We start from the raw sequence: 14653 nt of genomic DNA, 5'->3' as shown, positions 1-14653 counted from the left end.
TCTCCTGTACCTCTTTCCTCCCTCTCTCCCTGTCTCTCTAAGGTCTTGGGGTTCAGACACCTGTTTTGTTAACTGCATAGGTCTTCAGCTTAGGCTTCTGTCCCTGGTTCATACATTTCAATGCATGGTATTGAGGGCTGTTTTTGTATAGATTTTGTTTATACATAAGCTGTCTTTAAAAGTATCATTGGTCATGGTGGGTGCACACCTTTGATCCCAACACTCCCACTCCAGAGGCAGAGGTGGCAAATTCGTATGAGTTCAAGGGCACTGAACATTATGAGTTCCAGGCCAGTCAGGGCTGCATAGCCAGACATTGTCTCCAAAATAAGACGTGTCACTGGGCAGCTTCACTTTTCAGACAAGGGGATACTTAGCTTGTTTGACTTGCCTAGGCATAAGTGTGCATCTGGAAAGCCTGGGTCTAAATCTCTACTGAGGTCCAGGTCTGTGTGTTGGCAAGATAGCTGAGCCCCACTGTCTCCTTTTGGTCATTTTGTGAAGTGCGACTGATACTCAGCTTCAGAAGGTTGAGGTGAAGATTGAAATAGCACCTTAGTAGCTCTCAGTATTTAAATGAGCTCCCTTATTGTTTGCGTGGTTGTAATAGCTACTCGAAGGCCATGGAGAGAGCAGGCCGTAGAGAGTGCTGGTTTAAAGTTAAGACTTCCAAGTCTTTTATGTAACTTTTTTCACTTCTGGACCCTAGACTCGGTGTATTATGTGGGAAATAGGTCTAAAAAGCACTACTGAAGATCACAGAATAGAGGGCAAATTAAACTGGTATGGTTAGCCTTAAGTGCCAGCCTTAGAGACAGCAACAAAAAGAACCCAATCACCTCCCATCCGGCCCAACTGCCACCCTACCCTCCATCTCCGGTATGAGAACTTCGTCTTTGTTCATGTTAAAAGGTTCAGTAACCACACGGAATATGACAAAATGATGTGCAATTACTTTATGTGAAACCAACTAACAGGAACTTGGGTTTGGTGGTCTTCACAGCTGCATCACTTCACCAGGATCATCTTTGCTCACTTCCAAGGGGGTCTGCAGGGGGGAAAAAGCATATAGCAGGTGGGTCTACAGTTACTAGGGTATTATGGGGCTATGGCGAGTTGCCAAGGCCTGGGAGGGGTGACTGTCCAATGCTGTGTCACCCAAGGCCGCTGATGCTAGCCCAAAAGTGCTCAGCAGTGTAGGTGCTATGGAGGCAGAGTGTAGTCTGCCAACAGAATCCCAAGAGTGAGTTCACTTTGGACTGCGGAAGTGGACTGATCTAGGAAATGTCCTGTCAGCATTATGGAGACCGACTTTGATTCTGGGCTACTCTCTTTACCTCATTTACAAGAATAAGGAAAATGTACGTAAGAGTATATAAGGGCCGGGCGTGGTGGCGCACACCTTTAATCCAGCACTCGGGAGGCAGAGGCAGGCGAATCTTGACATCAAGGCCAGCCTGGTCTACATATCGAGTTCCAGGCCAGCTGGGGCTATAAGGAGAGCCTGTCTCAGAAAAAAGACAAGATGCTTTCTTTCATAGCCTAGATTGGCCTTGAACAACTCTCATGAACTCACAGAGATCTGCCTGCTTCTACCTCCCAAGTGCAGGAATTAAAGGTGTGTGCCGCCATGCCCAGCAAAAGCATTATGTCTTTAAAAAAGCAGGGGTGATGGCTCAGGCAGTAAAGTGCTTGCACACAAACATGAAGACCTGAGTTTGGATTTTTTTAAAAAAAAAAAAAAAAAAGCTGGGTGTAGTGGCACAGACTTTACTCCCAGCGTGCATGTGGGCAAAGGTATGGGTGGATCTCTGTGAGTTCCAGCCAGGACTACAATGAGGAGACCTTGTCCCCAAAACAAAGAAAATTGGAACTCTCCCAGTTCTAAGTAGAGTGTGAATAACAGTAAAAGTAGATAAACTATAATAAGCTTTTATAAAATACAAGTATGTTTCTAAAGTTACTGGAGTTGGGTTTTCATGCTTCCTTTGTTAATTTAGGGAACACACAGTACAGAGGTCAAAGGTACACTTACCCCTCCTGGGGGATATTTATATCCCTTCCACATTGTCCCTGCAATGAGAATCATCCATAAGACAACGATCATGGTGGGGCTGCTCAGCTGGTGCAGGGGCACTGGGTGTTTCTGGAAGGCCTGGTGTTCTATTCACTGAGTCCTGGGAGCTGGCCTGGCTTCATTCCAGACTGGATGATGGGTGCCCCAACATGACAGCTCCTGACTGGTGAACTCTGTGGTCTAGTCTAAACTCAAATGGCAATTTTGAGAGGCAAAGCTCGGACACCAATTGTGACATCAGTCCCTGTGACACTGGATGTCAGGAGTGACCAGTGATGGGTTGGTTGGCCAGAGTTACAGTGTTTTGTTATGAGAGAAACCTATCCAAAGGGACCTGTTGTCTGATGACTGTTGCAAACCTAGGAAGAATCACATCCTTAATAACTCACATGGGAAAATGTTGATTGGCTTAGGTTGGATGTGGTGGTGCATGACTTTAATCCCAGGACTAGGGAGGCAGGGGCAAGCCTGGTCTACACAAGAGTTTCAGGCCCATCAGGGCTACATAGTGACACTTTGTCTAAAGAAAAAAGAGCTGCTATGCTTGACATAAATTAAAACCTCTTGGATTTATTGGATGGAATTAACTGGCTGGGTGGATTTCTAATAGCTGTTTAAAAAGAAGAAAAGTCGGGCACACACCTTTAATCCCAGTACTTGGGGGGCAGAGGCAGATGGATCTCTGTGAGTTCAAGGCCAGCCTGGTCTACGTAGTGAGTTTCAGGCCAGCTGGGGCTACAGGGAGAGAGACCCTGTCTCAAAAAGACCCAAAAAAGGGGGGGGCTCCTGCAACCTCTACAGGAAGGAAAAGAAAACCTGGATTGCTTATTGTGCTCATTTCACAGCTAGAGAAACCAAGGCACTGAAGAATTTCAGGGCTGGGTCACGATCACATTCTCTAGCAGTGACTTGGCTAGACAGGTGTCAGCTCTTCCAGCACATCCACACACAAAGTCTGACAACTTTGGACCAGTGCTCACAGAGATCCCGGAGCACTTGGAGAACTGAAGCCCAACCATCACTGCTCCTAATATACAGAGGACTGGAGGGGCCACAAGCCCTTTGCCTTCAGGAGTAGCATCCCCCAGTCCTCCTGCTCTTGTAAGCAATATAGGACTACCAAGGGTTAATTTTCTCTAACAGTGGAACTGTTCTGAAAAACGAAAACAGATCCGAATGAAATGAATGGGCGTCCAGAAGCCCAGGAGAGGACTTGCTGACACAGAAGCTGTGTTCGGGGTTTCTGGTGGGCACTTTGGCCCAGTGGGAGGAGTGTGACAGCTCAGAGGTCTGTGTTTGCATCCTGCCCTCATCAATGAGTGGGTTGTGTGGCATTGGCTAGACTTGAGGGCACTGTTACCGGTACATCTTTGTTGATAGGTTCATAATTTTGCTTAGTTATATTTGTATTTACTATATACTAATTTTCAAGCTTTGCATTAAATACCTTGCATGAATCCTCAAATGTAATATTCACAAAATTAGTAAGATACTGAGATATCTCCCACTGTGCAGATAAAGAAAGAGGTTCAGTGGATTTAAATGTTTCCCAAGTTACATAGTAGGTTGCAAAGTTAGGAGGTGAACTCAAGTTTATGTTAACTAGTTTCACGGTCTTCCAAAAGTACCACTAAGAGTGTTAGTCTAAGGGAACTAGAAAAATGACTCAGCAGTTCAGAGCATTGGCTGCTCTTGAAGAGGCCCTGGGTTTGCATCACAGCACTCACATGGCTAACAACCGTCTGTAACTCCAGTTCCAGGGGATCCAACACCCTCTTCAGACCTTGAACATTGCATGACACAGGTGCATTACAGACATGTAGATAATACACTTACACACATACAAAATAAAAATAAATATTTTTAAAGTGTTAATCTGAGTCTGCCTGGTGCAGTGGTACATGCCTGTCATCCCAGTACTCAGGAGGTAGAAGCAGGAGGATCATAGCCTAGTCTCCATAGGGAGTTCTGGGCAGCCTGGGCTACAGAGTGAAATGTTAATTCAAAACAAGCAAACAAATTAGATGTGGTGGCACACGCCTTTAATCCCAGCACTGAGGAGGCAGAGGCAGGTGCATCTCTGTGAATTCAAAGCCAGTCTGGTCTGCATATCGAGTTCCAGGCCAGCCAGTGAGACCCTGTCTTTAAAAAAAAAAAAAGAGGAGGACAAGAGAGGGTAATGGAAAAAGGCTAATATGATCAATGTATGTTACATACGTGTATGAACATGTCATGGTAAAACCTATTTTGTATAATTAACATGCTAATAAAAATTTTAGCATTAGTCTTATATAGAGTTTGTGAGAAAATAATAAATGGGAACAGTATTTGAAAAGAAATCTGCAAGACATGGTTACAGGCAGATCTTGGCCTCTGAGTGATAGCCCCCCAGTCCCGAGTCATCCCCCCACCACCCCCGATGTCTGTCTCAAATCATTTCCCTTCCACAGTTTGCTGTTTCCCAAGAGAACCAATCTTTCCCCGAGGGCCCAGAGTGTAGCAGAGTTCTATGGCAATGGGGATTCAGGCCAACAGACCTGACCACACACTCACAGCAGCAACTCCTCCTCCAACGGCTGGCTGGCGCCCTCTTCTTGTCTTGCTCTCCCAAACAGGCCACCTCTCTTTCCACTTTAGAGTTGGAGGCTGAATTAGAAAGAAAATTAGAGGTAGACATGGGCCCATGGTTGATCCCCTCCCCCAGTAAGTGCCTCTGTGTGGTGACTGGAGAGGCTGCTCAAAGGTCCTCCCCATCCCAGTGTCCCTCATAGAAAAAGTGGGGGAGGGAATCTTAAAGAATTGAAAGAAGGATATCCCAATGGGGAGGGAAGAAATCAGCTTCATTTGTATTACATCCTGACTTCCAGTTAATGGTAAAAACCTCAACCATCTTGCCTGCTTGGTCAGATGGGGGCACGAGGCCAGAATTGCCAGATATACTCAGTCAGAGCTTACCATTGCCTCTGGAAATGTGCCCATGTAGCATGCAAGTCCAACAAAGAGCATCCAGCCCAGCACAATCATCACCTAAGGAAAATAATTTCTGAGATAGAATCACACAGCGAGAGACCGTTCACCCAAATCTTGGCAAAGGAGCGTGCTCATGAAACCTTCAGTTGATAGAGGAGTCGCATGCCAGTTCCATGCCTTGATTCCAAAGGATCCGCAACTCCCTAATGGAGAAGTTGGAGTCTGGGAGGGCATTATGACATCATTGGCCATGCATCTCAGATTCAAACTACATCATAGATACTGTCCCCAGATGCTACCTGAATACAGTAAGTTCTTTGTATACATTACCACACAGCAATACCATGAGGTAGTTACTGTTATTATAGCCCCATTTTACTAGTGAGAAAGCCAAGGTGTAGGGGCTGGAGAGATGGCTCAACAGTTAAGAGCACTGGCTGCTCTTGCAGAGGACCTGCATTCAATTCCCAGCACCCACGTGGAGGCTAATAACTGTCTGTAACTCCATTTCAAGGGGAATCCAACACCCTCTTCTGACCTCTGGCATTGCATGACTCAGGTGCACTTACACACATGCAGGCGATACACTCATACACATAAAATAAAAATAAGATATTTTAAAATATAAATAATAATATTGTTTAAAATAAAAATCTTTTAAAATAAAAATTAAATAATAAAATTATTTATTATTTCTATTTTATGTTTGAGTGTATTGCCTGCATATGTGTTAAGTGCATCCGGGTTGTGCGATGCCTGTGGGGGTCAGAGGAAGGCATTGGATCCCCTGGAACTGGAGTTACTGGTGGTTGTTAGCTGCTGTGTGAGTGCTGGGAATTGAAGCCAGGTCCTCTGCAAGAGCAGTCAGTGCTCTTAATGGCTGAGCCATCTCTCCAGCTCCTAATTTTTTTTTAATATTTCATTTATTTTATGTGTATGAGTGTATTGCCTGCATGTATGTAAGTGCACCTGTGTTGTGCAATGCCCACAGAGATCAGAAGAGGGTGTCAGATCCCCTGGGACTGGAGTTAGACAGTTGTTAGGTGCCATGGGCATGCTGGGAATCAAACCTGGGTCCTCTGCAAGAGCAGCCAATGCTCTTAACCACTGAGCCATCTCTCCAGCCCCATAAATAAAATATTTTAAAGAAAGCTTAAGTGACTTGCACCAGGGTACATCAGTGATGTGAGATAGGGTAGAGACAGGACCTAGCTGCTTGCTGGGAAGCTGAGTTCTTAAGGTTAGAGACAAAGATTGGAAAGGTGTCACTATGTCTATGACAGCTGTCAATGAAACAGACTCCTAGGAAAATGATACATTAAGATGGGTGTGGTGGTACACGCCTTTAGTCCCAGCCTCAGGAGGCAAAGGCCAGATCTCTGAGTTCAAGGCCAGCCTGGTCTACATAGTGGGTTCCAGGCCAGCTGGGGCTACAGGGAGACCCTGTCTCAAAAAAACCCAAAAATGCACATATACACACATGCACACACAAAATAAACCCTTTAAAAGGAAATTAAGAAAGAAAGGAAGGAAGAAGGAAAGAAAGAAGGAAGGAAGGAAGGAAGGAAGGAAGGAAGGAAGAAAGAGAAAGAAAGAAAGGAGAGAAAGAAAAGAAAAGAAAGAAAGAAAGAAAGAAAGAAAGAAAGAAAGAAAGAAAGAAAGAAAGAAAGAAAGAAAAATGATACATTAATTCTTTCTTTTTTGAGACAAGACCAAATGTAGCCCAGGCTGGCCTCAGACTTGCTGTATAGCCAAGGATGTCCTTGAACTCTTAATTGCCTGCTTTCACCTACATCTATTTTTATCTCTACAACACCTCCCCTCCTATCTTCCTCAGCACCATTTGATACCTACGTTCTTCAACATCTGTGGTCAGTTCCTACTCAGTGGCCATTCTTTTCTAGGTCATCAAAAAACCACAGGTAACCCTGTTCTTTCAAAGAGGAAGAAACAAAAAGAGCCTCCTGTTGGGGCTGTGGCTTCTCTTCCTAACTGTCCTGTGAATTATTTTCCTTTTATGACCAGCTTCCTTATGTGGGTGCTAATCTGTCTATGTGTTGCATTCTGATTTCTAGCCCCTAGGTGGTCTTAGGGGTACTTAGATTGTGTCTCAGAAGTCACTGGAGATCTCCTTTTTTGTCAAGTGTAGCAGCACATTTTGTTCCCTTTGACCTGATTTTCCATGCACTAAGCAGGTAGATCCCACCCTCCACCAGAGTCCTCCCTACATATACAACTCATCATCATTGTTATCATTATTGTTGTTGTTGTTGTTGTTGTTATTGGGCAAGGTTCTCATGTAGTCCAGGGGAGTCATGAACTTACTATGCATTGAACAATCATCCTCAACTTCTGATCTTCCTGCCTTTACCTCCCAAGTGGTGGAATTGCATGCGTGTGCCACCATGCCTAGCTATCCCAATATATTACATCTACTGCCATTATATTAATTATCTTAATTATGAAAACAATAAATGTTCATTGTAAACATGAAACTACCCAAATATACATACAGAAAACTTTGATATGCCATGCATGGTGGTGCACACCTTTAGTCCTAGCAGAGGCAGGTGGATCACTGTGAGCTCAAGGCCAGCCTGGTCTACATAGTGAGTTTCAGACCAGTGGGGTTATAGGGAGACCCTGTCTAAGGAAGGAAGGATGGAAGGAAAAAGGAAGGAAGGAAGGAAGGAAGGAAGGAAGGAAGGAAGGAAGGAAGGAAGGAAGGAAAAAGAAAGATCTAACACTTCCTCCTCCTTGTCCCTTCAGTTCCCACCCCCATACTGTAACCAGTGTCTTCAGCCTGGTGTGCACCCTGCCAAAGATTCCTCAGTAACTGCGAAACACCAGCATAAATACGTTTTTTTTTTCCTATGTGGTTTTACTAAAGACGACCATCTGGCATATGCTACTGTACAACTTGCTTTTCCCTTGCAATAATACATCATGAACATCTGAGTCATTCAATTAAAAAAAATCTACAAAAATCAGATGTGGTAACACACACCTGTAATTCAGCACTGAAGTTGGAGCATTGCTTTGTTTAAGGCCAGCCAGAACTACTTAGCAAATAACAGCCTAGCTAGAGCTTTATAGCAAGACCCTGTCACAACAAAACAGAACAAAAATCCTGTACACTCTTTTTTTTCTTTTTGGTCTTTTTGAGACAGGGTCTCCCTGTAGCCCCAGCTGTCCTGGAGCTCGCTATGTAGACCAGGCTGGCCTTGAACTCACAGAGATCCACCTGCCTCTGCCTCCCAAGTGCTGGGATTAAAGACCTCTTTTTTTTTTTTTTTTGCTTTTAATGATAAGTCTTATCGTTCATTGTAAACATGAACCTATCCAAAGATGTATAAAGAAAACCTTAATATGCCATGCGTGACGGTACACACCTTTAGTCCTAGCACTCAGGGGGTAGAGGTGTAATTTACATATGATACAATTTAATCATTTTTAGTGTGGAAAAAACTGATGAGTTTTGAAATCATATATCATCCATCTTGTACATACTACCACAATCGTGATGGAAAGGCTTTTGATCTCCTCTAAGGAGCCTAGGGCTTCCTCACAGTCAGCCCTATGCACCTCAGCCCCTTGCTTCCCAGAGGCCACTTTTGTATTTTCTAGAGCTTTGTGAAAATGGGCCATAAGTTTCTTTCACTTAGTATGATGCCCTCGGAGAGCCATCTGTGTTATACATATGTTCTGTTTCATTGAATACTGTTCCATTGTACGGGTATACCACTTTTATCAGTTTACCTGTCGAAGATTATCTACATTGCTTTCAGTTTGGGGCTATGATGAACAGAGCTGTTATAAGTGTGTGAGGTTTGTGTGTGTGTGTGGTGTGCAGTTTCATAGTTCAATGTTGTGTAGATGTTCGTGAAGATCAGAGGTCAACATCAAGCATCATTCTCAGTTGCTGTCCACCTTGTTTTTTCGAGACATTGTCTCTCATTGAGTGCCTAGAACTTTCTGGTTAGTCTAGGCTGACTGGCCAAAGATCCCCAAGGATCCACCTTTTTTCCCCCCTTCTCAGCACTGGGATTACAATTACAGGCCACTAAACCTGACTTTTTAGGTGGCTTCTGGGACCAAACCAGGTCTTAATGCTTATGTGGCAAGCACTTAACTGACTAGGATACCTCCCCAACCCCCTTTCCTGAGTACTTTTATTTCTGTAAGACAGAATCCTAAAAGTAGGGTTATGGGATCAAAACTATGTCAGATTACTTTGTTCAAAGGTTGTAAGCAAAGGATACACAGTTAACGATCCTCGAATTATTTAAGTTGAGGTCCACTGGGTTCCAATGAAGCCATGAGCATTTCAGAAACTGGACACAAACTATGTATACATGGTTATATGTCTTTTCTAGAGCAGGCCTGAAACTTCCAACAGATTTCTTTTTAAATATTTGCAATTTTTCACATTTTATTTTCAATATTTTTTATGTGTATGAGTGTATTGCCTGCTTGTATATAAGTGCACCCGTATCGTGCATTGGCTGAGGAGGTCAGAAGAGGGCGTTGGATACCCTGGAACTGGAGTTAGGGATGGCTTGCTGCTATGTGGGTGCTGGGAATCAAGCCTGGGTCCTCTGCAAGAGCAGCCCGTGCTCTTAACTACTGAGCCATCTTTCCAGTCCCCACATTTTATTCTGAAACAAGTATACCTGTTAAAATTAGTATGCATATTTGATTTCATAGTCTTTTCTCTCCCCAAATCCATCATTAAGACAACTCTTATTCAACAGAATCTTGTAAAGAATAAATAATACAACATCAACAAAAATAAATGCCATAAAATGCACCATCATCAAAATTGAGCTAATCATTCTGTCCAAGTCATGAGGTTTTACAAAGATCAACTAAAATAAAGCTGTAAAACTCTTGCTAATGTACCTCCCACTTGGGAAATCCCACCCCCACCCCCACCCCCACCCCCAGTGTTCACAGTGACTAGACCTGGACAGAACAGATGGTTTGTGTGAAAGGCCTCTTCCTTAAAGTCTCTTTCATAAAAGACGGAAACATCTTGTCTAGACCTAACAGCCCAATACTTTCCCCTAGATTAGTAGATTTATAGCAGGATCTGCTAGATTTCAGAACCTCTGGAAGACCTACTATCTCCAAAGTTTGTCAGGTCTGGGCAGGGGTATACCTACTAGACCTCCTGTCCTTCGACTTCAGGTAATCTTCCTCCTACCTTTTCTTCTAGTCCATGCCATCATCTCTTCACCACACAGCAGTGAGAAATATTATTTTGAAAACATAATCAGAAGGTCTGTGGATATAGTCCAGTGGTAGAGCACTTGCCTACCAGGCACCAAGCCCTGGGATTTAATCTCCAGCACCAGGAAAAAAATGACGAAAACGAAACCCAACAATCAGATCACACCACTCTTCCGTTCACAACCTTCTTCTGGTGGTTTCTCTTTCAGAGTAACAGCCCCAAAATGGAAAAAGCAAGCCCTGACATCAGGAAGCTGGTCTGACACAGCTAGATTCAGTGCTGACAGAGAGTGACCTGGGGCTCAGAGCTAGGTCAGGTCATTCTTCTCTTGGACATAAGCAGTTCCACAGAACACCAAATCAGACAGGACCCCTCAGACACTGCTTGATCATTTTGTCTAAACAGAAGCAAGTACAAGGAACAAAGTGCTTCCTGATAATGCAAGTGACCTGCTGTTTGGCAGTTACAGCTTTGCCGTCGTCTAATAGATGCGGTTCAGTGAGAAAGTAGTCACTGAAACGTCCCTGCTTTCTGACAGTACAAGAGTGAAGCCTTGTTTCCATAAAGCTGCCAAGTGTTCAAATCCTGTAAAAGAATTTGAATACTTCAAACACTGTCTCCCTGAGCTGTCCCCTTGGCTCCCCACAGAACTTGCTTCCTCACAGTAAGGAACAATAAACCCAGCTTGTTAAGTACACCTGTGTTCCAGTATCTAGCAGGAAGGCCTTAACAAACCAGAGTCCTGAAAACTGTCTACAAAGCTCCATAGTCCACTGTCTTGAGATATCACCTCAATTAAGACTCACTATAACAGACTGCCTGGTGGCTGGCAGGGGAGCTCAGTGACACAGCTGGTTTCTATCCTCAACTCCAAGCAAACAAGCAAGCAGATTGTTTAGGCCTATCCCCAGAGTTTCTGATTAAATACGTCTTTATGTCGAATATGAATTAGTTCAATTTAGTCATTTGGCAATTTAAAAGTACTCAAAAAATCATGCTGTATACAACATATAAAATTTTTGCATCAGTAAATAAAAGTCTTCAAAAGGAATATACATTTATTCTTTAAACAATTTTAATTCTGTGTGTGTGCGTGTGTGTGCATGTGAGTGCAGATGTTCATGGAGACCAGAGGTTTTCAGATCCCCTGGAGTTTTAGACACAGACATAGGTGAACAGGGGTCCTTTGCAAGAGTGGAACCTGCTCTTTACCCCTGAGCCCTGTCTCTAGCTCCAGGAATTTATGTTTCTATGAATGCACTATGCCAGAAATAGAGGTGGATTTTACCAGCTATGAAGCCTGAGCAGCCCCCGCCCCAGCCCCTCCATCCCCAGGGACCTCCTCTCAGGTGCAGCAGGGATCTCCACTTGCACTGCAGAAAAGAACCTCAGGAGTCAGAATGAAAAAAAAAATAAAGTTTATTAAAGCAAAAACAAACTAATAAAAAACCAAACCACACATTTGCAGTTATGTCGTTGAATGAAAATAATCCGTAAGATCAAGTTTTAAAATTTATCTCTTCATAGGAAGAATTCTTCCTCTGATATTATAAGGTGATTTATGAAGAGTGCTGTGTAGGAATGGATCGAAAGAATGAAAGCCATTTTGCTCTGCACAGGTCACACAGGGAGGATGGCATGTTTTGACCCTAAGCACGGCTCACGAGCCCTTTCAATAATCTTGTTTGTGATACTTGTCCAGTTTCTGTGCGGTTGACTTTTGGGAATTCTTGACTTTTAGCAGATGCAGACCAGATGCAGATGTGTGCGGGGCTTTCTTCGCTTCCCAAGTCGGCTTGGCCTTTGGTCCTTCTATCCTCCGACCTCTCCGCTGTCTGACCACGCCCCTCCGGACTGCTTCTACTCCCAGCAACTTTGCTTGGGAACATCCACACCCTCTTCCTCCACCCCAGCTAGAACTTTTGGTCTGACAGAAGTCAAGCCTTTCCAGGACCTCGCGGATGGCTTCTGCCTCGCTTGCATTTTGCACTGGGGTCCTCCCACTTCCCAGACGTGCGGAGTCGTACGTCACCCACCTACCCCAGGTCGTGAGGCCCCTGGCCAGGAGAGGGCGAGGCCAGGTTCCGCGGAGTCTCGTCCTCTGTGGACTTTTGGTCCTTCGCGGCCGCCGTCTGGAGCAGGTGTAAAGGAAGTCTGCGGGGCTGCCGGGAAGGAACGCGGCTCGGAGACCCGCTGGACATGGAATTCGACTGTGAGGGTGTGAGGCGGCTGCTGGGCAAGGTGTGAGCCGGCGGGGACCAGGGGGCCGGGGGCCAACGGGGCTGCTGGGCCGGGGGCGGCGGCCTACTCTGCCCGGACCTCTAACTCGCGGCGGTGCTCCTGCCTCGGCCTCCCCGTTGCTGGGGTCACAGGCCGGCGTCGCGGTCCCCCGCGTACTCGGAGCCACTCCCCGCAGCGTCTCCACCCGCCGGGGTCTCCCGGGTTATCCGAGTGGGCGAGATTCTCCACTGTTTCCTCGGTGAGCCCTCGGGGTTTAGTCCCTTCACCGAGCACTGAGGTGCTGGCCGTGGAGGCCCTCACTGGACATAGGAATAGAACTAGAGCCCCGTGGTAAAGAGGTGCAGCTTAGGACCCGAGGTCTTCGCTGCATTCCTGCGTATCGGAGGCTCATCCGGCCTCCCGGATTCCCACGGTTCCCACGGTTCCCATGTGTGCAGTCGGGAGCCGGCCTGTGCAGTCTGCTTGCTGCTTGGGAAGCGTGGTCGGTGCTGTTTTTGCTGGACCTGAGTGTCTCTCTTTGCTGGAACCGGCTTTACACCTGTAGGAGGTTTAAAAGCCCAAAGATTGAAACTGTGTTATGTAGTCAATTTGAATGATTCAGGTTACAGTTCAGACAGGTGTAGATTGAGTGATTGAGAGTCTTGCTATGTAGCCAAGGCTGCCCTTTCACTCAAGGCAGTACTCCTTCCTCAGCCCCTGAATGCTGGCTGGGATTACAGGCATGAGACAAACGTGGCTTGTAGGAGAAGTATTACCATGTTTTCTGTCTCCTTTTCAGAGAACATGAAATTAAAGAGCCTGGTAGCTGGGCAGGGTGGTACAAATCTTTAACCTACCACCCAGGAGGCAGAGACAGGCGAACTCTGTTGAGTTTGAGACCAGCCTGGTCTACATAGTGAGTTCCAGGCCAGCTAAGGCTACATAGACCTTGTCTCTTTCAAAAAACCCAACCAAACCGAAGAGCCAGTCTTTCGTGTTTTAATCTGTGGAGCACAGTGGATTGTCCAGTGTAAGAATTGTTAAAGTTTTGGTTGAGTAGAATGAAGGAAAAACATGGAAGAGACAGTGGTTTTCTCCAGGTAAAGGAAGGTTTAAGTTTCCTGATCAGTTTGACCCAGGAGTATTTGGGGGGGGGTGCATGTTGGTCTTCAAGTGTGTGCTTTACCACTGAGCTACACCCCCACACCCGTACATGTGCTTAATATCAAACATTTGTATATATTAAATAACTAAAAAGCAAGTCAGTGCAGCTAATATTTCTGAGATTTCTTACCCTCTGTGTAGGTGAATATGTAGTTTAGTATCTAGAAATAATTTTAGAGCATACATTAAAAGCCAATCAACTGTATGGAGAAAAGTAAAAGGAAGTCTAAAGTATCCTAGCATCATGTGAAAGTCTCTCCATATTGATCTACAGAGTCAGTGTAGTTTAAGTGAGGTTTGAGACAGTCTCATTCAGTAGCCCAGGCATCGGTCTTGCTGAAGTTCTCCCTCAGCCTTTCAAGGGCTGGAATTAAATATGAGCCACCATGTCTAAGAGTGAGTGTTATTCTAATAGAAATTCTAAACAAGTTACTTTGAAGATTTTTTTACATTGATTGTACAGTTCACCGGATGGTCAGAAGAGCAAGAATAATCTTGACACAAGAGGCCTAGGTATGTGGACTTGTTCAGCAGATGTCTGTGTACTTAGCATAAGTCAGGATTATCTTAAATTCAGGCTGACTATAGAATTGGCATATTAGCTGGGTATGGTGATGCATGCCTTGAATCCCAGCATAGCATTCAGGAGGCAAAGGCAGATGGATCTCTGTGAGTTCAAGGCCAACCTGGTCTACATAGTGAGTTCCAGGTCAGCTGAGGCTACAGGTAGACCCTGTCTCAAAAAGATTTTTTAAAAAAAAATATATTAAGCTCCTAGCCTGCACTACTATCCTCAGGCCTCTTGGGGTAAGTCTATAGCGCAGCTCTCCGCGCCCGCGCGCCGGGACTCCCTAAGCCAGATTCACCCCTCCATCACCCCCCCTCGCCGTTCTATACTCCTAGTTTGAGCCCTGTGCCATTCCTAGTCTTGGGGCCCCAGACACCTGGGGAACCAATACTGCTTCCTGACCCTTCTCACCCAGAGCAAC

The 14653-nt window shown here is 45.1% G+C and overlaps 2 protein-coding genes across 8 annotated transcripts in view; one reads left to right on the top strand and one right to left on the bottom strand.

Moving 5' to 3' along the window:
• Positions 1-956: 956 nt before the first annotated feature.
• Positions 957-10641, bottom strand: Spty2d1os (SPTY2D1 opposite strand). Of its 3 annotated transcripts, none has more exons than XM_029562874.1 (5): positions 10213-10641; positions 5033-5104; positions 4631-4723; positions 2036-2073; positions 957-1048 (listed from the first exon to the last, which is right to left on the bottom strand). In XM_029562874.1, the coding sequence occupies exons 2-5, from the start codon at positions 5099-5101 to the stop codon at positions 1033-1035; spliced, it is 216 nt and encodes a 71-aa protein (XP_029418734.1). In that variant the 5' UTR covers positions 5102-5104; positions 10213-10641; the 3' UTR covers positions 957-1032. The 3 variants fall into 3 exon arrangements, with proteins under 3 accessions (XP_029418734.1, XP_029418733.1, XP_029418735.1); XM_029562873.1 differs by having other exon boundaries at positions 10254-10641; XM_029562875.1 differs by lacking the exon at positions 2036-2073 and having other exon boundaries at positions 10254-10641.
• A 1117-nt stretch (positions 10642-11758) lies between these two features.
• The window catches only part of Uevld (UEV and lactate/malate dehyrogenase domains), a 57927-nt gene continuing 55032 nt past the window's right edge, over positions 11759-14653 (top strand). For 3 of the 5 annotated variants that reach the window (XR_003849333.1, XM_017797800.2, XM_008831701.3), the window contains exon 1: positions 11759-12521. Coding sequence is in view for 4 of the 5 variants with exons in the window: in XM_017797800.2 (XP_017653289.1) it covers positions 12480-12521 (42 nt within the window). In the remaining variant the exon portion in view is untranslated. The remainder of the gene's footprint in view (positions 12522-14653) is intronic. The other 2 variants (XM_029562882.1, XM_008831700.3) reach the window with 1 other exon arrangement.

The sequence above is a fragment of the Nannospalax galili genome, unplaced genomic scaffold (assembly GCF_000622305.1).
Source record: "Nannospalax galili isolate Female #2095 unplaced genomic scaffold, S.galili_v1.0 scaffold615, whole genome shotgun sequence".
Lineage (NCBI taxonomy): Eukaryota > Metazoa > Chordata > Mammalia > Rodentia > Spalacidae > Nannospalax > Nannospalax galili.
This window is presented reverse-complemented; position numbering and strand designations above follow the sequence as displayed.

Bases quoted from the DNA above. Each gene is read 5' to 3' on its own strand.
- Spty2d1os (XM_029562874.1), bottom strand. From the start codon at position 5,101: ATGATTGTGCTGGGCTGGATGCTCTTTGTTGGACTTGCATGCTACATG. The intron at 4,724-5,032 runs GTAAGCTCTGAC...TTTCTAATTCAG, and splicing joins GCACATTTCCAGAGGCAATG to CCTCCAACTCTAAAGTGGAA. The intron at 2,074-4,630 runs GTGAGTGTGTGG...TTCTCATTGCAG, and splicing joins TTGGAGGAGGAGTTGCTGCT to GGACAATGTGGAAGGGATAT.